Source organism: Poeciliopsis prolifica, unplaced genomic scaffold (genome assembly GCF_027474105.1).
Source record: "Poeciliopsis prolifica strain line A6 unplaced genomic scaffold, Auburn_PproV2 SCAFFOLD006, whole genome shotgun sequence".
In the NCBI taxonomy this organism is placed as follows: domain Eukaryota; kingdom Metazoa; phylum Chordata; class Actinopteri; order Cyprinodontiformes; family Poeciliidae; genus Poeciliopsis; species Poeciliopsis prolifica.
This window is the reverse complement of record NW_026562381.1, coordinates 5,795,136-5,822,540: the sequence shown is the minus strand read 5'-3', so window position 1 is coordinate 5,822,540 and position 27,405 is coordinate 5,795,136. Positions and strand designations below refer to the sequence as shown.

The window sequence follows — 27,405 nt, the reverse complement described above, 5'->3', positions numbered from 1 at the left end:
TCTGATCACACAAACAGCATGAAAAGGACCTCCATAAATATATTAATTTGAACTAAGAAGCTGCAACAAATCATCTTCATTTAATTATTTTTTGTAATAACCAACCAGAAGCAAATGATTACACTTTGGCAATTAATTAGCGTGAAGTGAAGAGAAAGCATATGAAAGCATTCCTGCCCAAACACGCCTTTTGCCGTGCTTTTGTGGGAACTGAATGAGTTTCCAGTCAAACCTGTTGTAGGGCAACTGAACAAAGCTGAAATGGTGATGGGGGTAGGTTAACAGGATTACATCTCTCTGGGCATCACAATCTTACATGGCTAGATTGTAATAAAAACAAAATAAAAATGAGAGAAAATACCTGTATATATATATATATAAAAAAAAATCTGCAATAGTCATATGATCAGTCAAATCGGTATTTCTTCTAATTTTGATTGATAGAATCCCATTAACTTGATGACAAGAGGCTGAGTCAAAGGCAGTGCACCTGGTTACATGTGGGTGCCTTCGTTCCTCTTGTTTCTTGATGAATACAGACAGAGTCGTCACTATACATCACAGCTTCAGGCTGCAGATGGCAGAAAAAATCTCCAGGGAGTGAGGCCTTGTACACTAATATATATGCCACATTGTTTCATAAAATATATCATATTCACAGGACTGATTTCAGAAACGTTTTTATCCTCATGAACCTGCACAAATAGGGGGCAGTGTGGCACAAAACTAAGACCTGTTAGTCAAATCAGATTCCTTCAAAGGAACTATGACTTTCTGTTATGAACGAGACATTGCACCAGGATGCTTGTTGTTTATATAGGCTGAACTACTTTTAAACATATTAAAATATAAAGTTATTAAGACACAAGCCGATGTTGATTGGGAATCCTGTCCAAGCGTGTGGATATATTGGCACTTTATTTGTCTCAGGTTGCAATGTGCATGAGTCTAAATCTTCGTTTTCCCATGTGCATGCAAACACAAATGTGGAGTTTTCTCAAATCTCAACTTTTAAATGATCTTAAAAATAACCTTTAGTGTGGATAAAAGGCCAACGCGCATAAAAATATTTTTCCCATAAATCTGGCTATATGCGGAGTAGACCTGAAACAGAACTATAAAACACATAACCATCATGATCTTCGCTGAATCTTAGCATTTATCAGACCATGTGCAGAGAAAAGAAACTTCAGTGTTAAATGTTATTTTCTTCAATTTAAATTCCTTCTTTAAAACTAAGAGGTTTACAATGTTTATTTTGTTTTTTTTTTCTCTATAATACCTTCTAGAGTTCCCTGCCCCACAAAGGATCTGATTTCCTCAATCTGCTCTCTTGTTTTTTGTTCATCAGTACACTGGCTGACCTGCAAGTGACCCCATTTAGGTTTCCATCCACCTGCACAGAAAATGTTTCCCTCTAGCTCATCCAGAGCCTTTTGTTTGCCATCAAGTTATTATCAACCATCTAACAGCCCTGACAGGAAGGTCTGCAAGCATTTTGGAAAGATTTCACATGTCCATGCAGCCGATCAAGCATTCGGAAAAGCTGGAAATGTTTGCTGTGGAATCAAGTAGTTGCAGAGTCATTCTTGGCACGCAGGCTGTGTGGTATGAGAAATCTTTAGGATGTTTGCGCCCCGCAGCCAAACCAGCCAAAAAACGGCCCAGGAATTCTTATTCCTGCGAAGGTCAAATTAAAACTTAATAACAGACTTCATCTGTATAAAAAAGAAGAAAAAAATCTAGCAAGTCTGCACCATAGTCTTGAAATGAAAAATCATAAGTTCATAGAAGTGGCACAGGCTTGCCACATACCGAAGGGCATCACCTCAGAAAAGGAGGAGGAGGCCAGCCACTTTGTTCACCATGCACCATGTTGAGTTGCTGCAGGGAGTGATCTGAGGTGTTACACATGCAGACACGGTACACCTGTAATTAGCCCGGCTGTCAGACTGCATGGTGGTAAATTACTGTATTCAGCAGGGATTATGGTCTTCAAGTCATCCAAAGTGATGCTCAGCATGCAGCCTCACAGACGACAACTCAAACAAGAATATGGACACAATTCAGCTTGTTAGCTGGTTTAAATAAAGGGCGGGAAAGTGAATTAAAGGTGGCGTCCTTGGCCCTGTTACTCTGAAATTGTGACTAAAGAGGACAATAAGGGCTTTGTGGTAGGAGGGGTTCATCAAATGTGCTCCATGGCTTAGTTCTGAACTGGAGTGTCTCTGCTGAAGCTTCAAGAACGGCCAAAAGATTTGGAGCCAGTCTTTTGGGCTTTTTGTCCCACCTCAGAAAGAAAATTGTCGGCGTCTAACCTCTTGTAAAAAAGTTTAAAATAGTCTGCTACTTTCAAAACCACTTCACATACAACTGTCCAAAATGATGCCATAGAACATCATTTACTGAGGAGTCATCAAGCCAAGCACTTTTTGTCTTTCTATGGGGAGAATTTCTAAGCCCAGAAGAAATAAACTGTCCTCACTGCTTCATGGCAGTGTTTGTGTTGTCAGGCAGCCAGAAGATCTCATGCTCCCTCCTATGAGTGCTTACATTTGACCAAAAAGAAAGCATTGAAAAAGTGAAGAAAACAAAACACATCAAGTCAAGAGTTCTGTTGACCTTCTTGCGGAGGGACCGCTTACACTCGTGTCAGATTCATCCGCAGGACTGCAGAGAGACGGAGGAGGCTGCACTCTTAAAAACAGGGCTGCTCTTTTAATTTATGACAGTCGGTGGTAAATCCCTCCTGTCTCTGTGGCAAGCTGAATTCATAAAGCTCAATTCATGGTGGGCAGAGCTAAGGTGTTAGACGTGTTTCAAGTCCTTGATAGGGTGGGCAAACTAATCCCCAAGCAGACAAACAAACACACTCACAATATCCTGAAAGTGTCTTTTTCATATTGGAGGAATGTGATTTCTACCTTTACTTCCTCCTTTACTTTTAAACATTTTCCCCAACCTAAAATATTTCTAATAATAAAAGCTCTAAATCAGAAGAAATGTCATTTTTCAAGGAAGTGAGTAAAACCAAGATATCAAAAGTTCTTGAAGCGTAAATCTCATCAAAGCAGATCTGTAGTGTGCCCATTTTCCTCAGACTAAAACTGGAATAACACCATCTTAAAGCTATGATTCATCTCCAATGGGAGACTTTATCTTCATGGTTTTTAGGTGGTTAACCTCTTCTTAATGGAGGCCAAGAGCTCCTTTTCAACAACTGGAAGAAAAATCTGATAGTTAAAATGCTGACGTTTCTAATGATGATGCATATCGATTTGAAGTTCCTGAAACTCTGAAGAGGCAGTTTGTGAAGTTGGAGATATTAAATTTCACAGCTTCAGCAGAATATATTTAAGCACTGAAACAGCATCTGATCAATGCACGAACATCTCATTTTCTTGCAGGTTTTCATCTCAAAGTCTTAAGCCTCAGCTTGCGCAATGTTTTGTTTCATTTTCCTTTGAACGACACTGATCATTGTTATCCATCTCTGTCTGCATGAGGGGATAAATCACACTGGTTATTGATGCACCAGCTCCATCTGATTATAACCAATCTTTGTTTTGTTTTTTTAGATCGAGAGAGGAGCATGTGTTTGATAAAACACATGCTTTTGCTCATAGATTTAGGACACAAGTATTCTGTTTTATTTGTATTATTGATCTGATAGCCACAAAAAAAAAACCAAAAAAAACATTAGTGCTAAATGTAGCAGCATTTAGTTAAAATACATCCATTTAATTACACCAGGTACACAAAATTGTCCTACAATTATAAATTCCTACAATTGCAAATTTTTGAATGATTAACTACTGAGTTGCACTTTTTAAATTATTGATATTAGTATCAGCATCTTTTAGCTGAAACTTGGGAAATCTAATGTTAAGTGTACCTAATCTCTTTTGGATGAAACATAACATTAATGTTACATAATCTTCTACCAGAGCATCTGACTATCAAGTACAACTGGAAAGCAGAAAAGCTACATTACGTTACCAGCTATATGAGATTTATTCTGTGATGTTTTAAGAAGAGGACTCGATTAACAAAAGCCAAAGCTTAATTATCTTAATTGTCATTTACGACCTAATTATGAGGGATGCAAAAACAAAACTTGTGAGCTTATATGTTCAGCACAAGGACATCTCATGTTAACACAAAGATCACAGCAAGTACTCTCAGCATCAAAGTATAAATGATTTGAGCAAGAGCAGGATGATATTAATGGTGCTCAATTAAGAAAAAATATTTCAAAACAAGAGATGTATGTGTACCAAAAAGGAGGTTGTTTTTTGTGGGAGCACAGCAACTTAAACCAATCATTAAGTTACAGATTCCCAACTCTACTGTGCCTCAAACTACAACAACTATCACCTGATCTGTTATTGAGTAGTAATACAACCATGGATAGAAAATACTACCATGTAATTTCTTCAACAGACAAGTCAGGGACAACAAATAATTTAAGTTGGGTAAGTCACTGCAAATGCTATGGCAAAGATGGCAGAAATCACCCTACTTCCTCAAAAGGAGCCTAAGAATTAACTGTAAGTTAAATGCTGTTTTCAGTTACAAGCAGAATAGAGCTGAAAAGGCAATTTGAGGTCTGTACAAAAGCAGATGCATGCACAAAAGCAAGAACAAAACACATTTAATTTCTTGGTTTATTTTTATTTTGATGTGTGGCCCACTAGACATAAATGCTTGCAAAACAAAACCACAAACAAAACCCCTAGGTTCTATGTTTTCATGTCTAAGCATGGGTCATGAAAAATGTGCATCATGGTTGGAGTGATTTTCATTATTCTGTTAAGGAACATCATCACAAAGGCAAGTGTTTCACTTTCCATTCCATGCTGTTTCCACATTGTTTGAGAAGGGTTTAATGCCATTGACAAACAGGATGTGCACTACTTAGGGAAAAAAAGGCAGTTTAATTGCCAATTTAGTGTAAATCCAGACCAAAAAGTTCTGTGTAAATTATTTAATTTTCAAAAAGTTGGCACATCTAGACATGAACCCCAGTGCATGAGTTGAGTAAAGTGTTATTAAGCAATTACCAGATCCTCTTACAGTCAGTTCACCAAACACAACAGAGACCCTGTGTATTATAAAGCGCATCCCTGCACTTGAAGAAATACTGTACTCAAATGTGTAATTTGATTTACAAGTAGCTGGCAGGTCAAATGAACACCAGAGGTTTTATTTTTAGTGACTGGATGACATCTATATGTGATCTACAATGTGCTGCAGAGAGTACGCCTTGAATACAGAGGAGTTCTTGTTACAATATTCTAGAGTTGAACTTGCTTTCAATGAGAAAAAACCTTTACCAAAGTAAACCAAGATATCAACCTTTACTTTACCGAGGTAAAGGTTGCAGTGTGCCATCCCAATCACATTGGTTTGATCACTTCCTCTCTTATTCTCCATGCAGTACTCATGCAGATTCTACTTGAGAAACACAGACTTTGACAGGCATGAATTGGGCAGATGGTAGCTATTACAGTTCAGTGATGTCTCTACGCGATAAAAAGATCACACACACTGGGGTGGATCAAACACTGTGAGGAGCCTGTGATTAAAATTAGGTGGTAATTATTCAGATGAGACCATAAGTGACACAATTATTCTGAAAGATAAAGCAAAAAGAGTCTGCAGAAAAATGTTTGTCGGATCATAAAATAGAGACGATTGTGCTCGGTTTTTAGGAAGCGTCACCATTTTTCCCAAAAGGAAATTATTCTGACAGACAGTTAAAAAATAAGGTTTGAGAAGCTTTTTCTATTTAAACACTCAACCCCCCACCAACCTCCTCCTTTCCCTAGCCGTCTCCCTGCCAGAGGCCTTGTTAAATTGGCACAGATTCTCCCCAGCTCCAAAACAAAATCGCTGCCTAAGTGTTTCCACTCTGCTACCCCTATCATGCCCTTACAGTAGCCCGGCTTGCAGAGCGGGGACAGCACAAGAAAATCAAGCTTTCGCCAGATGTGTGCCGCGACAGCGGACCGAGACTCATCCTGAGTTTTAGGATGACTTGCATCCCTGGAATATCGCTCTTTTCCATTAAATGACAGCAGAGGAAGCGTTAGGCCTAATTAAGCTGGCGTATTCATATAATATTAGTCAGACAGCGTGCTAAATTCTTGCTCTGCTCCTCACGGACAAACCGCTCTTTGTTTCCGAGGCATTAGCCGAGCGGATGCGAGCGAGGCATTCTGCTACAGAAAGCCGGTATGACTCCGTCTTCCTGCTTGGTCTCAGAGGTGTTGAAAACTTCCCAAAGCACATTCCACTCGTGGACAGACACAAGGAATAACAGTTCAGCAAGAGCTGAGGAATTCACAGAGTTGCTCTTGGAGGAGGAAGTCATCTCTTCTGTTCACCCCTTTATGCACCAATCCAAAGAAAGAATGAAGTGTTCAGGATTTGCCTTCTGATCTAGAACGTTTCAACAAAATAAGCTTGGAATTTTGGGAAACCCACAGAATGCTTGGCCAGAGACAAAATAGGTCATTTGTGCAACAAAAAAAAAAAAAAAAAAAGAAAAGTAGGCTATGCAAAGAGCATGAGCATTTTTTATTTTTTTTGGCAGGTCACCATCATCTCCTAACTGTAAACATTTGGGAGGGTATTTTTAGTGGACACATGCCCTTAAGTTGATATAGTAGCCTGGACAAAGTAGTCTTTGTCTAGGCTGCTAGTAAACAAACAAGAAACAAAATGAAGACTTAAGTAAAGTCTCTGTATGGTAGAGGGCAATATCTGATATCTGAAGACTGAATCTGGAAAAAATAGCTGAAAATGGTTTTAAAAACCAAACACTTTCTAAATTGTGGCCGTGACAATTGGCATGTAGATTTGGCTCTTTCCCACTTTTCTGAAGAGACCATTACTTTTAAAAGCATTTGCTGCGGAATTACAATAAAAGCCTGACAAAAGCTGTGCAATCAGAAAGGAAGGAAAACAAAGTTTAAACCTATCTATGAGGAAATTTGAGATAACGATAGTTCATCAGATAGTTTTGAGATGAAGATCCTTTTAGCCATGTCAAGATAAAAAACAACCGAAGCTCATCAGGTAAACATGAGATGATCAAAAATCAAGCTGCCAGACACAGAAGGCGCACCGAAGTTCTGAGGCAGAGATAAACATTTCTTAAAACCATTCTGGACTATATATACTCTTGCCAGCTCCTCCGTCTGATTTATTCCCAATGAAAATCCAATTTTAGATAAAAATCTATCTGAAGCCCAACAAGCAAGCATAAACATGGAGTGAAAGTGTTTTAATGCAAAAACAAAGTCAATTTTATCCCCCAACTGCGTTGCAGTGAAACTCAAAGTTTTAGAAAATTGCTTTAATACAGATCCTGAAAATAAACCAAAAGCAATGCCACATTTAAAAACTTTGATTAGAGGGGAAGGAGTGGACCTGCTGCTACTGGAGCTGCCCAAAAAATAAATAATAATATTCACAATGCTATGATATTTTAACATTTAATATTTTAACACCCTCTCACCCTCTGCAATCCAATCTTGTATTTGACCAGGTGAATGAACTTTGAAGCAGAAAGGGCTGAGCTTTTCATATTTTGATGTATTATTTTCACTCCAGTATTCTTTGCTACAAATGATCAAATTGTCACTTAAAGAATGCTATGCTATTGCAATTTAGGCATGAAATGTGCATTTTATTTAAAAAAGGAACTAAATTATGTGTTTATTTGATTTAATGTATTCTTAATATTGCATAAAAGGGGATAGGTGGTTAAATAAAAAAATATGCAGAATTAGAGTTTTTTTATCTAATTAATTGTAATAATCAATAGAATAATTGATTACTAAAATGTTAGCTCTGCTACTATAAACATAGTTGCAAGCAGCACAATTCATGTTACAAACTGATCTTATTTAACCTGCTTTCCAGTGAAATATGTAGCATTGAAGATAAGAGGTGAGATTCCATTTAGCAGTTTTGGGAAAGTAAAGGAGGAACCCGCAGCAATGCGAGGAAAACATCCTCCCACGCAAAGAGCTTCCAGAGTAATGTTATGCCCACTCATCTCCACAGAGTAAAATGCTGCTGGACCTACAAGGAGATAATAGCAGCTGGTATGGCACAGACGCGTTAGAGCACACTAAAGAACACTAAAATATCCACAGTTGTGATCTTGATGCTTGGAGAGTTGGCGGAAAGCTCTGCACAATTTAAAATAAACAGTAAACAAATCATGCTGCAGACACAGCAGTACTAACGAGGGCAAATAAAATCAAACCGTCATTTAAACTTCCTGTTTATGGTAATCAATAGACAGAACTGGGTATTGTACCTGTGAAGAGTTTGGTGATGGCTTTGTTCTGCCTGCGTGCAGAGCAGATGAGCAGCAGCCAAGGAGGCAGAAACTCATGGTGACTGGCGAGGAGTTCGGCAATTGTCCTGGGAGACCCTGGCGACGACCTCTGCTCCACCTCACCCAGCTGGGAGCCTTCATCAATAGAGTCGACAAGCAGGAAGAAGGACTGCGGAGGTGGCTTTACGCTCAGCAGAGGCAGAAGGACACACCTGATGGAGGAGCGGTGAGATGAACAAATGTTACTACATTTCACGTTTTGGCTTTTGTTTGTTCTACACGTTAATCTGCAATTGCATCATGCTTTGCAGAAGTTTTTATCCACCAGCAATATGTTCACATTTTGCTGCATTGAAACAACAAACTAATGTTTTTTAGCATTTTATGTGATAGACCAGAATAAATGTCCATATAATTGTGACGAAGAAGGAAACTGACATAGTTTTCAAATATCTTTCTACAATTACTGAATTAGGGACTTTGACTATGCAATTCTAAAACATAAAAACTTTGATATTGACCATTTCATTCTACATCTGGCTGTATGTTTGCGGTTCCCTGTTGGACAGTGAATATTTTTCAAGAATTTCTATCAATTTACCTCCCTATCAACTTTGACCTTGACCACTGCTGCTTAAGAACTGCATCTCTACAGCATGATCCTCCCACCACCATTTTTCACCTCATGTACAATGTTAGTTTTTTTCATCACATGGTCCTGGGTTGTTAAGTTTCCACCACATACAATATTTTGCATTTAGATCAAAATGTTTAATATACCCTATGTTTCAGTGTTAGAACACTTGAAACACTACTTTGTGGAGGCTAATAATTTAAAATCTCAGTAAATATATTCAGATTTTTGTGGAAAAAGCTTTGGGGGTGTGAGTATTCTTACAGCTGCAAAGCAGTAAAATGACAGTCACAACAGACAACTGATTTCCCCAAAGCAAACCACATCATAGTCCATATGGATGAAAAGGGAAAAAACATAAAAGTAAATGCATCTCTGTCCAACCCAAACTGCCAATAATCTGAGCTCGAAAGAAAAAAAAAAAATACACAATCTTTGGGATTTGATGGGCTTTGATTGAAAACTACACAACATGAAAACAGTTTTATGCATCAAAGTTTAACAATGTTTCCAACAACATTAATACAGACTCCAAAATATCTGCAGCCGCCATGTGAAATCCAGCGATAAAGCAAACATGATGTAAAGCTTTCTGTATCATCTCCACATCAATACAAATCTGAGCACAGCTAAGCGCTGAATTATGCCGTTATCAGCTGATAAATGCAAACCAGACATGTAATTGCAGTTTTCAGAGCCAACAGGCAAGTTCACACATAAATGCTCAGTGAAGCAACCAACAAATTCAGCTTCATTTGATTTTTTTCTGCGCAGCCATGTTTGTGTTGGCATAGACCTCTGATCCACTGCGACACCACAAGATCTCGTTTGGGAAGGTGTCGTTTTCCAACAATCAGAAAATTACTTCCAGCTCGCCTGGCTGTGATGAAGGATCACAGGATTTCCTTTAAGTGACATTTGAATGCGCCCCTTGGTTAATCAGACGTTTAAGAGGATGAACAAATGAATTCAAGAACTTGACTCGGGATTAGACGCAGCTGTGGGGCGTTTGAGGCTCTTCACAAGTGGGTGTCAGAGAGATAAAAATCTGTCACCTTGCCGATGATGGGACACTCTCTTTAACCACCACTCTCTTCTAATGGAACATATGCTGCTTGTGAGGTTTGACATTAAATGCTCAAACGGTGATATATCAAGACGTATCTTGTCGGCCCAACAGACCGTCACTAAATGTTTGGCTCCAAAGTAAGATCCTTTAAAAAAAATAAAAAGCCTTCAGAGCGCAGTGCAACAATTTACTTCTCCTGCTCAGTGATTCAATTCAATGCAAAAGCACTTCAATCCCACAGAGAAATGTAATGTTGTCAGGCCTACAAAGTTCCTTAAACAGTTCTTGTCGATGCCAGAATCTCCAGTAGTAGCCTGTATTACAGTGTATGCGATGAACCCTCTGACTGAAGACACTATTGATGTATATGGTTTCAGAAAGCAGATGTTTATTCAATGAAGAAATTTGAACAGAAACAGTTGTTTTCATTGGCTTCTTTAGGAATTTTAAGTCACCGACTGGTGCTGCCATCCCTACAAATGATGGAAGAACAGATTGCACTCTTCACAACGGACTTATAGAAAATGTTTATAAAACTATCCAATGTATGATTGCATACTATGTTTTTTGTATGTGATCAAATTTACAAATAGGATGTAGTGGTAAATAATTAGTTTATTTTACAAGGACATTCTAGCATTGCATTCAGGTCTGTTGATGTCCGCAAAAAGACTAATAATTCTTGGAAATTACGACATCGAGACAATTAGGATCTCAGGTGGCTTCAAGCTTTAGTAAAAAATAAAAAAATATATTTATATTTTTTTCAAAAATGTAATCCCAGCCCTATAAGCCCATTTCTAATAAGTTGTTGCAATTTATTGAGTCTGACAACAGTCATCGTATCAGTTCAGCATCCTGAACCAATCCATCATACTAACCTCTGACTTCTATAAACATATGCATCAAATATTTTAGCTCAATAAAGTACTGGCTTTCAAAGTCATTCCACATTTTAGCAGTAAGAAATTAGATAAAATGATCAGTTTTAAAATGTAAACCTTGAGCTGCAAATTTTCTCTAAGCAATGTAAACCATCAGCTGGAATGAAAAGCACTGTTAATGCCTTTTCACCGTCACGCTGCACCTCAGTGCTGCTCAGCCTTTTTAGCTGTGCAGTCAATCACTCAGTCTCATTGTCACAGCCCACACAGAACCTGCAGCGCCATCTGGGAGTCCTGCCAAAGGGAATGTCCATCCGCAGGGGTGAGTTGTGAGAGAGTGTGTGAATGGTTGTGTATGAGGCCACGTTGCTACCGAGACAATCAAATCCACAGTGACAGCAAGTGGGCAAAACAAAGCAGCATTCTTCCCTCACAATCCAGCTACTTTCAGGCTGTCAGAGTCAAAAAGGAGAGATTTCAGACAAAGAAAAACTCAACAGGGTGTGGGAGCTGCAGGGAAAAAATAAGCCGATTTCATTTGTCAAAGAAATACGCTGCACACCTGGAAAACTAAAAGCCATTGCCCTGGACCTATGCACTAATTATTCTGGTACTAAACAAAAGCTCAAATTGATTCCAAAAGCAATTTAACATGGAGAAAATTGGGGGAAGGGAGGTCTTACATGAATCAAACACGATCCCCATCTGTCATGTTGTGTTGAGGGCTGCAGCCGCCGTCGCTGCAATCATAATGTACAAAGTGAAGCTTTCAGTGTGATGTTTAGTGAAGACTTCTTGGCTGACAGAGCTGCACTGGGCAGCGATTCAGAGCCTCGCACATTCACGCTCTTCGTTTTATAAGACTGGCAAAGTCACAAAGCACACCCCAAGGCCCACATGCTCACAGAAAGCGGCACTGGAGTCAAAATATGCTCTCAATATAACTTTAACCGTGGAAAAATGGTCAAGATATGTGAAGCTCCAGGCAACGGAATCAAACAGACGAAGCGTTCCTCTTCTTTCATTAAAATAATCACCAATTCATTCAACATGGAGCCAATTTAGAGAAGTTCTGCTGAATGCCTTTCCACAGTCAGGGGAATGCTCAGTGCCACAGAACGGAACCAAACCTGAGTCATGTCCTGACTCACTCAAACCCAACCAAACTACCATCAGGAAGATCGTTCTTCTTCTCCAGATCTGACATTATGCTGGTCAGTATTGCAATCATTCCTCTGAAAAGGAGGGCAATGAGAGACGCATGTTAAATTCTGAGAACAAATGTTCTGAACATCCAGGTGTAGATACTTTGCCTACTTGCACACTAGCACTCTTGTCAGTCTGCTTTTATCTGTGTCAAAGTTTTATTAGGTTTAATGAAGTTCTGCAAAGTTCTGAAATTCTCTAAAACCATTTATTTTGAGAACGACGTTTGAGAAATCTTAGGGATTGACATTACCAACAGCTTGTGCATCATAAACAATCTTAACTGAAAATTTCAACCTACCAGAAGTAATTTAATACTTCAGATTCACTTAAGGTGTATTCATGCCTCCCCTGTGGTGGCGCTACACTAAGAACCACTAAAGAAAATTATCCAAAAACCTCTGAAGACACTGAGCACAACTTTGTTCTTCACAAAATGTAAATAAAATGAAGAAGCATCAGATTTTAGCAGTTTTAGGATTTCTCTTTTGTCTTTGGCAAGAGATTACAAGTCATTTCTCCTGTTGGAGCTAGCCTGTTGCATTTGTTTTTATCATATTTACTCAGAAAGGTCCATGCTATAGTTTGCTTCTTGCTTTTGGAGCCATCTCCAGTCCTATATGAATGCATTTCACTTTAATAATAATAATAATAACAAAAGAAAAAGGAAATCAAAGGTCCTCGACAGGAACAGAAACTGAAGAAACTCAGAAGATCCGCTCGGCCTGTTCCTTTTCTTCAAGACTGAAGGTGTTCAGAGGTTCGTGAGGAGCCTCCAAGACCGCTGTTTTTGTGACAACTTCCCGTATCTTGTTTATAATCGAACCAGAGTTCCCATTTATGATCCGATTATACATTCACACTTCCCAAATGAACCAAACTTTTTGGCAAATGAACTGGAGTGGAATTCAAATGAAGTGGTCTAAATGGCCGGTATGAACACACCCTAAAACTGCAATTACAGAGATTTGATCAACAAAACTGGGTGAAGAAACATTTGAAATGTTTTCATTAAGTTTAACATATTAAAAATAAACACTGAAATTCCTCTGAATTTACCAGGAAATCAACATCCTGAAGTGAAGCATTGGAGTCTCTATCAACTTACACAGCATTTACATCCACAAATGACCCTTAAAGATGGAGCTATGAAAAAACAGTGGAAATAAGGTCAATTTTTATTTTAATTACTAAACCTACTCATTTCTTGACTAAGCGGTGGTATAACTATAGCAATTTGTACATCACCATAAAGAAAAGCAGCATTTTTCTTTAACTGCACAAAGTAAAAACATCAGTTTTGTTTAATGTTTGGGATTCTATGAGTCAAAATATATTATGTTAACCCCTCAAAATCTGACAGGAGTTGTCGCTCAAGTGATCTTGCAGCTAAAGCTGTGAAAATGTAATCTTCTTGAAAAACAGATTAGTTTTTATAACCTCCAAACTCTAAGCTTTTAAACCCCAATTGAGGAAATCCAAAGGATAATAACAGATTCCTAGACATGGATTAAACCTACAAGTCCAAGGAAAGACTTTGTTTTCTATTTAAGACAGATTGTATTGACTCATCAATGTAATCCGCCTGTGCTGACACAGAGTGGTGGTGTCTTCACATGTGGGAAACCTGCCTCTGACCCATCCTTATATTTTGACCATTTTCTTTCTCTAAGGGCATGTATGATTTCTAAAACTTTATGATTATAACTTTACCCAGGCTTCAGGATCATTGTAGTTGCGTTCATAGGCTTTAGGTACCTGATCGTATGCTCTACTGTTTTTGATTCAGATCTGATCACACTGCAGTTCACTCTGCAGTGGGAACGTGAGCTCTTCCGTCGGAGAGAATAAAGGTATGGAAAAGAGGTAAAAATTTGGAAAAACTTTTTACAAGTTATAGCAGTCTGGAAGCGGCAACATGGAGACCTAACAAACTGGAAGACTACGGGAGGATTTAAAAGAGGTATGACCCAAACTCTGTCAGCCTCTAACTAACCACAAATGTCAATAACAGCTTCTGATGAAATCTGCAATTCAAAAAACTAAAATCCCCACATCAGCAGTTCAGGTGTGTCATAGGTGTGTCCAAATGCATTCCTCCTAACATCGAGAGTGACCAATTTTTACATTGGCAAGACATGTAGGAGTCATGCAATCTCTCACCAGTAGCTGTGGTACCAAGTCATCAGAAACCATGTTGGGCTTGAAGACAAGAAAACTCACAAGGTTACGTCTGATTTTGCAACTTTTTTTTTCTCCATCTGTTGCAAAAAATGCGCACATAGTCAGCGAAGCTGAAGTATGCACACAGTCAGACTCAGGTGGCAAATGAAGCATTTTACATAAAATACAATGTGGCATCTTCCAAGAATGAGAGGGAGGCATTTCCTCTTGAGACTCTTAAGTGCCTTATCATTGCTTTTAATTGCCACCCTTTGAAAAACAAAGTGGCTCCTCATTTGATTGATTTTCTGCTCTACTATTGTTAAAGCCGTCTTAAAGTATTACTCCACACTAACATAAATTTGACATAGCTTTCTCAAGATAAATGTAATATCAGTATTAAGTAGCTTGAAAGATAAAAGAAAAAAAAATAATTATGTGCCACAGCAATCAAGAATTACCCATAAATGACTTGTCATGATGAGATAAAACATCAGCAAACACCCCTAATTACAGCCGAATGGTCCAAAAAGCACTTTTTAAAAAAAATGCTTGTATCTGTTCTTCTTTAAATGGCTGAGACAATGCAACAAATCAATTTGGCCTGAATCAATGTCCACTGTCATTGAGCGCCATCCCTAAGCAAACCAAAGCCTCGAGTCAACTGAAAATAAATTATGTCAAGCAGATGACTTGGTGCAAGAAAGATTTAAAAGAAAACTCAACATCCAACTCTGCAAATGCATGCAGAGTCATATTGCAGTAAATCAGATAATCTTCAAGTTATATGAGATTCAAAAGACTGACAGAACTAGTCTAATGGAAAAATTTATGTAAAATTATTCAAATGTGATATTATACTAAATACTTGTCCTCTTTATAATATTTCCTATTAATAATTTATCAGGGTGTAAACACTCTAAGAGAAGCACACATTCCTCCTCGCAACCAAATATTTCCATCACCACCCCCAAGCTTTTCCAGAGCCAGACGAGGTGAGCATTCCTGGATAGCTATCCAATACTGTTAAAGGAATCTGAAATTTCATCCTGTCCTTTCCAACACTTGCCTCCTGTTCTGCTCAAACATAAACGTGCATTAATCTGGATGCAAGTAGAGATGACCAACAAGCTGTTCAGTACAGAGTTGGATTAGATCTGAAAACCACTCTCTCTCTCTAGTTGCTAGCTTTTCAGTAACAGGGCAGCAAAAAAGTGTTTTCTGGCACAAAGACAAGTTTAGAATGTAAAAAATTATTCAATTAAATCTGCTGGAAACATAATTTTCCCCCTGAGTAATATACATTTCTCCTTGTCACTTCAATAAAAAATTTTTCTCCTTTGTTTTTGCATGTGTGCATAGGCCAGGCTAACCTCTGCCCCAGTTTTAAACCTTTTGCAGTGTCAGTTTTTTTTTTTTTCAGGACTGACTGATCTTTAGTTTCACCAATCTTCCCATCAACTTTGACCAGACATCGTGGGTGTATAGTGCTTCAACTGTAGTGCATCACAGCAAGTATGGTATGCTTATGGTGAAACACATGTGAGTTTTTCACCACAAGCGACACTACATGTATGCCATGTCACCCCACTATTGCTTTTACGACCTTTTAGACAAAAAATAAAACATCTGTATCAGCTACAATCAGAGGAGTTAGGTTAGGCTTTTTAAGGAAAACTTCCAACTCCTAGTCCTCCTGTTAACAGATCCCCGACCCGAGGCAGTGGTCTCTACATTTCCTCCAGGAACACCAGCTTCATGTTTCCTGTCAGTTGTTCCTTGGTCTTCTGTTTGTTTACTGATGTTCTCCAACAAACTTCTGAACACTTCCAGGAAAAGCAATATTTATTTTGACAGGTGGACTCTACTGAGCAACCACCAGCTGGGTAAAGGAAGCTGGTTGCATTGAATTTAAGCAACTTACAAATTAATCCATCACTTCTCTTATAATTTTTAAAAAATGTGTTGGTCTGTCATATAAAATCCCAGTGAAACACATTGATGTTTGTCACAGCAACATATGAACACTTTTTCAAGTCAGTGAACACCAACACCAAGTCACCAACATGGGTCTAGCAGTACTTGCTTCCAAAAAGTGATGACTGTTGTGGGATGTGATTGGCTTATGTTGCCAGTCCTCCATCAATCATAGAGGATTTTAAAATAAGGACACCCACGTCACTGAGGAGCCAGGAGGATCAGATTTAAATTTTAAGGCTCCCACAATAACAAATCCTTAAACAAACATGTCTACTTCTTCAAAAAAAGTTTTTTTTTTTGTTTACTTTCAAAGTAAACACGAGTAATTTGAGGTTACATACCATTGAAAAGATCACAACAGTGGCTCTTGATTCAGCAAATGATGGTCAGTTTTCACGATTGATTTCGACCACAGCCATTCTTTGCTTTCATGAATAAACTCACAGCTCCTCTTGCTGTGGTCTTAATAGCTTAAAAGTTGGACAACCATTACATGAATGAGTTATGAGTGCCCACCCGAACACGTAGGCAGAAATGCTCCACACACGCTGCTTGTGGTGTGGAGAGACGATTGCTGAGTCATCGCTGCAGCCACACCAGCACTGTCGTTTCTCCTCATCTGCCCAAACAGAGCTGATGCTTCACACTGGGAGGTTTTTTTTACCCCTTTTGTTTCTGAAACACAGCCCTAATCTCCTGCACATTTTCCACAGCAGTGGACCACATGAAAGCAAAGGAGTCGCGTTCATTTTAACCCCAATAAAATGGCATAGACTCAAAATGCTAAAACAGACATGAGCAGAAATGTTAACCTATTTGGTGTATCAAAAACTGCTTTGAACAAACTAAGATTTGAAGAAAAGCTGTGTAAAAAAATAACTCCAACAAGTGCAAAATTAATTCCTTCCACATATGTCCTCAGAATAAAATACTAGTTGAGAATGTTCCAACCCTTTCACAGATTTAAGCCAAGATCATTCATCACTTCGGAGGCCTATGCCCTTTACAGGAAAATAAAACCTGCACAGCTGCAAATCACATTACTTTACATTCTGATACAACAGATCTACATAAAGACACACAAACATTTGATAGCAGTTTGCTCCATGAACAAAAAATTAAAAAATAATCTAACTTGAAATAATTAATTCCCCTTATTCTCAACATCGAAGGGAAAAAAAAAATTGTATGCCGTCTGACCTGCCTATCAAATCAGTTCTTTCAAACTCAGACACTTGCAAACTGACAAATGTTTGATAAAACATAAGTAGACTTAGTAGAGAGTGATGCGGATGTGAGCAAGACAGACAAATGTGGCAGATAAACCCTTGATGTCTGCAGCCAGACAGACAATGGTTTTAGGTATCACTGATGACCAATCTGAAATGTAAATGAAACAGAAATATCAAGTTTATTGTCTGAACAAGACAGCCAGCACTGGCTGATTCAGATCAGAAGAAAAGCACACTGAAAGGTGAAACTGCCTTTTATCTCTGTGGCAGCTGCCAGCAGGCATTTGACCTGTTAATGCATCACATTACTTCTAAAGATGTGTGAATTCAAAAAGGACCTTGAAAGAAAAAAAAAAAAAAGGTTGTTGGTGTTAATATTTCAGTTACAAGGGATATTTAGTTTCTAAGATAAAACTAAATATGATAATTATTGTGTTTTCAAGCTTAATTCTTTTCTGAAAATGTTGACATCAAATTTGCAAATTAAAATCAGGATTCTTTTAAAACATCTATTTTGTAATAAGATGTGACAAAGTGGGAATTGCATAAATACTAGCGAGCAGTTTACTGTGGAAACATCTAGAAAGAGAAGCCTTTTCTTAAATAATAATAAAAACTAACAATAATAATTGTTTCCAAGAGATGGAACCAGTATGACCTAAATTTCCCCCTTGAGGCACAATAAAGGTTATTTCCATTTCTAATTCTATGAACGCAAGATTACACAAATCAAAAATTTATATAAAAAAAAAAAAAAAAAAAAAAAAACTTAATGAGAAGGAGGAAGCAGTGCAAGTTTGAATGACATTCAAGAAAACTCATTTCAACTGAACAATTGTTTTGGTGGAGGCAGTGGAACATGGCTTGGAGGTGACTGGTGACAATATAGAGAAGCATGTATAGTAATATTTAGTTAAAATCACTTTTCAGTACATGTTTCAAGTCCATGATATGACTCCTTAATATTGATGAAAAAAATAATATTTTCATTGACAGATTATTTCATTTGCAGCATTTACATTTTTCTCATGTCATAAATGAAATAATTTGGCTATGGACTTAGGACTTTATCATCAATATCATTAACCTAAAACAAGCTCTTATATCTTGCTGAAACATTACTTATAAACATTGTTTTGTTTCATTTCAAGTGTACTATTTGCACTAGAAACTAGTCGGAATACTTGGTAAGATTTTGTTATTTTGTAGTTTAGTACGATAAAATTAGCAAATTAATTGCTGGGTTTTTACAAAACATTTGTTTATCTTGGTTTGTTTGGTAAAATTTTAGTCAAAACGAAAATAAATTTTATTCAACTGCACCACTGTTGTCCTCATTTACATGCAAGAGCAAAAACAAAACATAGAAGAAAACATATAAGGGACTCTAGTCTAAACATTAAGAAACAGGCAAAATAATGTTAAAGCATATTAGGAAAACAACAACAAAAAAAGAAACTCTATAAATTGTAACACTCAAGGACTTTGGAATTGTGTTTAAATCCCAAAATCTAGAAAGCTTTTGTTGCAAAAGAAGGCTAGAATCAAATCGCACAGGTGGACATTAACTCATGTCAAAGTGGTTTTATTGTATTAACATAAGAGTGAGGATTACTACCAACAATGTGACTTGTTTACCTTTGACTAGGCTAAAGAATTTGGCAGGGCCTCTTGCACTCACTCACTAGGCAATGTTTAAAAATCACAGCTGGAAAAGGGTTTAGAGAGGGCAGGCCAAAAGTTCTCGCAGCAAAAATGAAAGATTTAAAAAAAAAAGCCCTCCAAATGCTTCTACTAAATAAAACTTCTGACTTTTACTTAAAAATGTGAAACCCGCATCAGTTAAATGGAAACAAGGTATGTACCCCTCTGAATTTTTATTCCTGAAGTAAATTAACAGTCATAATCCTGAACTAACACTAAAGTTTTATGCTTTTCCATGTTCCGCCCTGCTTTTATTTCCTTATGTTTCTGTGCCAGACATCATTCTTGGCTTCTTGAAAGCAGATAGCATCTGGAGCAGAAAGGAGGCCATTCAGATTATTTGTGTTCAGCAGTGCTGGGGAATCTTTTACGCTTTAAATGAAGATAAGGCGCTCAACCAAGAGTCCCTTTGGCCGGCTGACAAACAAAAGGAGGAGTGATAATAAGATTCTGGGCCTGAGGTGTCGACTGCAGGGAGAATATTTGTTTCACGAGGAGAGGCTGACCAAGCGTGCCTGTCCCAACTTCCAGCAAAGCAGAGAGCAGAGTCCTGGTTTGTTTCATAATAAAACCTGCCTTTTATTTGAAGAAAGGTCAACCTCAAGTCAGAGTCATCAGCACCAGCCGTATGATTACGAGCAGATGACAAGAGCGCTGGCTTCCTTAGGAAAGACCAAGTTGATATGAAAAGTGAGGTAAATCATTAAAAAATGATTTACCTCACCTCACTCCCCTGCTTTGTGTGTGTGATGTTGAGATGGTGCTGTAAGTGTCACCAGATGCACTGTAAAATTTCCAGAGTAAATTTTACACAATTTGAAAAAAATTTTACTCTAAAAAAGACAACATTTGGTCCCAGTCTAAATAGAGTAAAATTTACTCTCATGGAAGAGTTGAAATTACAGATTAAAATCAACACAATTTAGTGCAAAAATTTTAATCAATGCCAAGAGAATTTACTCCAAGTTGTTTAAAAGAAAAAATACTCTACCGTATTTTAACTCCAAGTAGAATATAATTTACTCCAAAAAGCATTGCATTCTATTCTAAGTAGAGATAAATTTTAATCTAATTAAAAATGAATTTTACATAAAATAGAATAACATTTTATTCCATATAGTATAAAATTTTAGTCCTAATTTCATTTTATTCCATATTGTGCAGTTAAACATTTAATTAAATTCTAAAGTAGTACCAAATGTAAATGTAATTTCACTGACGAAGCAATTGTTTTACAGCTATAACACACAGCTGTTTGTAAGAGTACAATGCATAGACCAGAAATCAGAATTTGGACAGCCATTTTTTATTGTTCACAGAAAACAGCATGGAACAATTTAAACATTTGCGTCTTCATGACTGTATGACACCTCGAAATGAAAAGCTCTGGAACAGTAAAGCTCTTCTACATAAATAACATGAGGTCCGTCTCTTGTACACATTGACCAGATCATGATCAAATGAAGTGCCAAACATAAAGTGAGCTTTAAAAAGCTCATCAAATCACGCTCCTCTGAGTCCTTACTGCAAGCAGGTATGGTTGACAGCTCTCTGCGATGCCTTCAAGGTGCTCCTTGATGCTGGTTCTTGTCTGTGGCAAAAACAGAATAAAACATTATTAGTCTTAGGTTTCAAAGAAGACAGGGTTCTAATAGATAAGGCAAATTACTTTTCAGGATATCTTAAATGTCACTTGAAATGAAATTGAAGACCAATTTCATAAATGTTTCCTTTACTCTAACCTTACCTTGACAAACTTCACAAGATGTTCACTGGCTTGTCTGGCTGAGAGTTTTCCTGGTCTCTTGTATCCAGGAGGTGACTGTGGCAGGAGGCACACCAGGATCAAAATGGATGACATGTCACTGTCCCATCCTAGAAGAAAAAGTTAAAGAAACATGTTACCAAAACTTCTTATTTGCAACCATGTTAATACTTCTAGAGAAAGCTTACCAAATCTAACTAACAGCAGGAGGAGGTGCACTTATATTGAACCAATTCAAATAAAATTCTGTTACATAAAACACTTTCTTTATAAGTAATTGCAACTTACCATTTCCACTTCTGTTGTGCCTTCAGCATTGTAAAGAAGGTTCTGAAGGTCATCAGACTGTGTGAGACTCCGGCTTTGTTTGAGGACTTTATGCTTGTAGACAGTGGGCCACTTCTCAGGGACTTTGCAGAGATGGCTTCCCCAAACATCAACATAAAATCTTGCTCAACCTGGAGAATAGATGAAGTGAAGGTTTTAAAAATCATTTTGTTAAGTTTTCTTATTTAAACTTTGTTGGTTAAACTGAAGTGAAAATAAACATACCAATCCTCCTATGTCCAGGAATCTTGGGAAGTCCAAAAAGATACTAGATGACTTTGCTGGGTCATGAATCATCTTCTGACGAGAGTTGAAAGTCTGTTTCATGTTCCTCATAACAGTCTCTTCATCAGCTGTGTGCTTCATCAGTGATTGCACTGATGAAGCACACAGCTGATGAAGAGACTGTTATGAACACAAGCGATCTGTCAGAAGATAGTCTTCTTCTCTCAAACAGTCTCTCTTATCAGTTGTTGGTCCCCCTAAAAAAACATATATATGTGAGACTCCATGTTAGGATTCATAAATAACGCTTGGGAACTTATTGTGCAGTTTGGTTGCAGGATGAAATGTGTACAAATATAAATCCATATACCTGTTTGGGTTTGTGACAGTCTGGGGACATTTTTTTGTCCATTAGAAGCTTCCCTCTGTACAAACTTCAGTCTCCAAGCCAAATACCCACTTCCATCTTCTGCATTGTAATAATGCTCCTAAAAGTAGGTGAATGACAAATGTTTTTAAAGTTGTCAAAACAAAGACAACCGTGACAACTTACACAATTTGCATATAAAGCACAACTTGAATTCTGTTTTTTTTTTATTTTATCGTTGCTCTACGAGCTGCAACCCTAGGATTCACTAAAATAATACTATGCTAGTAATTTCAAGAGCAGTTACTAGCATAGCCTTCTCGCGCTTTTTTCTGGGCGGAATACTGACTCCACATGCTAGCAGAGCTAGCTCCGACAGTACAGCTCAGTCTCTCAGCTTAAAAATAGCGACAGCCTCGACTTGTGAAAATATAATAATGGACGAAGCATTGTACAGCACTGATGTTTTTCTGCTTACATTGCTGTAAACTGCTAAATTAAGATAGCTGAAGTACACATGCTAACTAGTTAGCCAACCATGTTAATTCCTCGCTGCATCCCTCCTTCCCCCACAACCATACAGCAGCACCTTATCACACCTTTAGTCTTAATAATATATATATATATATATATATATATATATATATATATATATATATATATATATATATATATATATAAAAAACCCGTTTGGGGACTTACCTGGCACATAGCTAACCGTCGCCTCCGTTTCCACTGCGGGATGACAAGATGGCGGAAGAAACGAAACTTAAGGAACTTCAGTGGGCGTGGTCTTGTTTTACTCCGATATAATTTCCTCTATTTTTTACTCCGATTCTATTGACCAACTGAAATGATTTCACTCTCTAATGTATAAATTTGACTCTTTTTGATGAAAATAATGTTAACTCCGAAAAAATTACTCTCCTATTTTTACTGTGTGGCCACAAAAGCATAAGTGTGTGTGTTCTGTGGTGCATTCCATCCTGCGTTACTCAGACAGCCTGACCCATGCTGTGCAGACAAGTCATCCAAGTCCACTGCATACACTCACTCTCACGTGCAGCTCGCCTTTAAAGCCTCCGTTTGCAATAACAGTCCATCTTGATCGCGTTACATGCCCAGGCAGGGTGCTGCAAGCCCACAAAACCTACTGTACTTCAACTTAACATCTGCACTTCATCCTTTTACAGGAGTCACTCCTCAGGTCTGGGAATCAGTCACAGTTCAAAGTTCTGGCCACCTGAGCTTGGTCACGACTTAAAAACATCTAACCTTTGTTGAATCAGAAAGCCGAGCGGGGACAGTCCCACCCAGCATGCCACACCGGGGGGGAAAACCAACAAAACCATGACAGCAAATAAGAGGGGAGGCTTGTGAGGCGGAGCCTCTGGTTGTGTGTGAGCAAAAAAAAATAAAAAAAAAATGAGGAGGGGGTATCAGGGTCAGAAGGTGGATCATAGGAAGCAGAGGGGGAGGTGCTGAGTTTTAATTTTATTTTTTTTAAATCCCAAGCAAACAAACACTATTTTTACCTCAAAGGACACAAATGAGTTTCTTACATAAATGTATACAGAAGATATTATTTGAGTGAGTTATTCACTTACTACTTTTAACACCAAATATAAATAAAACTATTAGGCATTCATAATTTCTATGATATAAAACAATGGCATTTATGAGATGAAAAGTTATTAGGGCTAGAAGGATTAATTGTGTTGAATCAATTATTGAAGTAATCGTCATCCAATTTAGTAACTAATTTATCATTAACTGGAGAAGACTCAAAAAAGTCAAATGCTGAAAGAACATCTTAAATCAGTAATTAAGTCACAAGTATCCCAAAATATATACATTTTGCATTGAGGAATAAAATTTGCATTTCATGATACAAATTCTGTTAAAAAAAAAAAGACTTTTTAATCACCTTTTGTATTCAATTATAAATTGATGGCGAGGTAAGTCTTATACTGAAGCAGAAAGGTTTGAGCTTTTCACATGTTGATGCCAGAAGTACTTTTTCACTGCAGATATGTCCTTTGCTAAAAATGATCAAGTGTTCATTAAAGAAAAGCTGTTATTACATTTTAGGTGAAAATGTTATTTATAACTGCAAAAGTCTGCAGAATGTGCCTTTTTTTAATCTGATTAATCGATAACTAAATCATTTTTAGTTGCAGCCCTAAAAGCTCCATCAGAAAAGTGATGCTTTCATGTGAATATTCATATTCTTACTTCTTAAAAGCTTCTGCTGGGTTCCTCTCACACTCCCCAGGCTGCAGGGTGCTCTGCACAGCCGGGTCGCAGACCTTTTCCTCGTAACCCGGCACCAGCCCGCCTCGGCATATCTGGGCCACCAGACCCCGGATGAATCCACCGACACACAGCGTGTCCGAGTCATCGGCCCGGCAGAAGTGGAAAGCCAGGCTCTGCTTGTGCAGACTGCGGTACGTTCCCTGGGCTGATGTGGGCCACAGCAGCTCCGTGCACAGCGCAGTTTTCCCACTCCCAGGTCCTCCCACCAGTAACACCCCCCAGGAGCTACCGGACTTGGCCGATCCGGTCGTGATACTGCCGGGGACGGGCACGCCCCCACCGGGAACAGGCAGGGGCTGCTTGCTGGGAGTGCTGCTCACTCCGCTCAGGTTGTTGGTTTTCTCCTGCAGGCAGTGCTGGATCTTGTGGAAGACCCACTCTCGGCAGTAAAAGCGTTTTCCCTGCAGCAAACTGGTTTGGGCCATTTTGAACTGATGCTGCCGTTCCGCCTCTTCCTCCTGCTCATATGGGTCCCTTTATTTTCCCCCATGCATTTTTAATTTAAACAGAAGGCGGCTGTAAATCTGAACATCCATTTTCTCAGCTGTAAATGTTCCCCTACAATCTCAATGTTGGTGCAACTTAGAGTAGAAGTGGAAGAGAATAAAGGAGCTTTTCTTCAGATGGCTACTGTGTGTTACAGGGAATCTAGGTCAAAATAATAATAATAATAAAAAAAACAAGACTGACATTGGGACTCAAACTGTAGATTTTCCACCAACTTTTTCCACAGCTTTCCCACCGGTTGAACTGAGCGCTCCTTGTTATTGTCCATGTGTTGTCTTAGCATGGCGCTGGGCCGGGAAGGGCAGGGCACCCGACTCTTGAGAGGCAAAGCCAAGCCAGCACCACTTCATATGATTAGCCATGGGGGTTCCTCATATATTTCCACTGATGCATTTCAGACGCTGCTGACCAGGAGCACGTTTCCATTACATTAACATGGATGAGGCTGCCAGTGCAAAGTCACTCTCTCCAATAACATGTTGAATCCCTGGAAAAAAGGGGAAAGAGTATCCAGATTAAATCCAAAGTGCAACTTTGCTGCATCTAAAACTCACAAGTAGACATGAGCTGGTTGCAAGTATCAAGACATACAAATGCCTTTTACAGTACAGTTCTAAAATAGCTAAAAATGTTATAAAGTTTCTATGCTTTAAAATAATTTATAACAAGATGCCAAAGGAATTAGTTCTTGTAGCTGTGTGGAGCATAGAATGATGAATAAGTCTGCCACTGTAAGCAATAAACTGCAAAATAAATGAACACAATAACAACAATTTTCTTTTGCATTATTGTTTGTTTATCTTACGTATCTCTTTTCCTTCCATAGACTGGACAAGTGTATTGGTCTTTTTTTTTACAGGGTGTAAAAAAAACAAGATAATGGCACTGTCCATGATTTCTATTAAAGTTAATGCTTTACATCTGATGAACCGAAACAGACATGGCACGTGTAGCTTAACTAACCTGCTCAGATTTGTTTATTACACTCTACTCGAAGCACAGCAGTAAAATAGAATTAAACTCTTGTCAATAGGCACTAAGAAACAAAACAATTTTGGTCTGCACAGCAGAAAATATAATTATAATCCTAATCAATTATTTTTGTTGATAAAATCATGAAGCTGTTCTTTTCAAGGTTCTTATACTTCATTTCATAACTCAGACATGTCATAGAAAAACACAAATAGGATAATTATCCCTTTACAAACACATGAAAACTACAGCAGATTATTTCCAGCCTGTACATAAACGTGGACTCCTCTTACACCCACATAAGGTAGGCAAGCTGGTTTTTCTATGCTTTCATCCTACACAACCCACATCACTGCCTGCCTGCCTTGCAACTAAATTCTTGGTAGGGTTTTTCTTTTTTTGTCCAGTTTCTCCAGTCTCTCCACTGATCCTGTCTTCCTTTCTATGTGGCTTTAAATCCCAAACAGTCCACATCCGTCTTGACATGAGAGGGGGGAAAAGTCCCCATTTCCCTGCACGTAGACAGTGGAAATGAAGGGTTCTTCAGCATTAAAATGTTTTTAAGGCAATACTCAGCGAAAGCGGATCAGAAATTGATATATTTCAGTCTCGTATCAGTTTAGCTGCACGCTGCAGGAACATGAACACGCACAGCCTTCCAGGTTACTTTGTAAGGTTGCCAGATAACTAGACTCTGATACATTTCCACCTTTCTGCTTCTGTGGGGCGCTGAAAGCCTCCAACAAACAATACATCCCTCAATAAAGGCTGAGAATTTCACGGGTCAGCTTTTTTAACGGGAAACAAGCTTTGAACATTTATTTTAGCAAAGCGGCACGAATTCAGAGCACTAACTGAGGAGGCTGCAGAAGTCTTTTGTATGGCCAGAGAAACCTCACCCTGTTTTGGAAAGAGAGACTTTTACCTATGGGGCTTTTAAAATCCCAAGAATAGATTTGCTAACAACTGAATGCATTTAGGGCGACATCTGAATGTTAAATGTAGCTTAGCTTGTCGATGCATTCAACAGCGACTGTTCCTTCAACTCCAACTGAACCAATTGTGGAGCGTTTAGCTATTTTTCGTCTCAGTTTACCGTCTGTACCGAACCACAAACGGGTTTCCTCTCACCTCTCTCAATATCCTCTCTCTATTTTCGGGCTGCGGAGCTTCCTGCGTAGATTTCCTGTAAATCCGCGTTCAAACCAAACGTTGAAATAAACAATTACCCTTTTCTTCCCGTCGCTGGTGTTCAGCATCAGGGTATCACTCGGGTTCTTTCTTTGAATCGGTCTTTTCTGTCGGTGGTCGGCTCCTCCTGCTGTCCAACACAGCTCCACAGCGAGCTGACTGATTCTCCGCCTCCGACCACTCCACATAAATTCAGTGCGCGCACACGCCAACACTCTCCCGCAAAGACCCATGGGATTTGAAGTCTTATCTTCCTTCACCAGAAGTGGATTTTATTCAGGGCTAAAAATAGGAAAAATAACTGGATAACTGGAAAAGCATTAGCAAAATGGGGTACACTATCTATCTATCTATCTATCTATCTATCTATCTATCTATCTATCTATCTATCTATCTATCTATCTACTATCTATCTATCTATCTATCTATCTATCTATCTATCTATCTATCTATCTATCTATCTATCTATCTATCTATCTATCTATCTATCTATCTATCTATCTATCT

At 38.3% G+C, this 27,405-nt stretch overlaps 1 protein-coding gene and 1 long non-coding RNA gene across 2 annotated transcripts in view; both read right to left on the bottom strand.

The window, feature by feature from the left end:
* Positions 1-27,045, bottom strand: part of LOC129360772 (ankyrin repeat domain-containing protein 50-like) — a 39,076-nt gene extending 12,031 nt beyond the window's left edge. Inside the window, 3 exon segments of the mRNA XM_055031174.1 lie at positions 8,336-8,568; positions 24,148-25,222; positions 26,839-27,045. Coding sequence (XP_054887149.1) covers positions 8,336-8,568; positions 24,148-24,653 — 739 coding nt within the window. The 5' untranslated portion in view covers positions 24,654-25,222; positions 26,839-27,045.
* Positions 20,513-21,192, bottom strand: LOC129360773 (uncharacterized). Its single transcript, XR_008606090.1, has 2 exons — positions 20,976-21,192; positions 20,513-20,819 (listed from the first exon to the last, which is right to left on the bottom strand). It is a non-coding gene; the product is annotated as an uncharacterized LOC129360773 (long non-coding RNA).
* Positions 27,046-27,405: the final 360 nt, after the last annotated feature.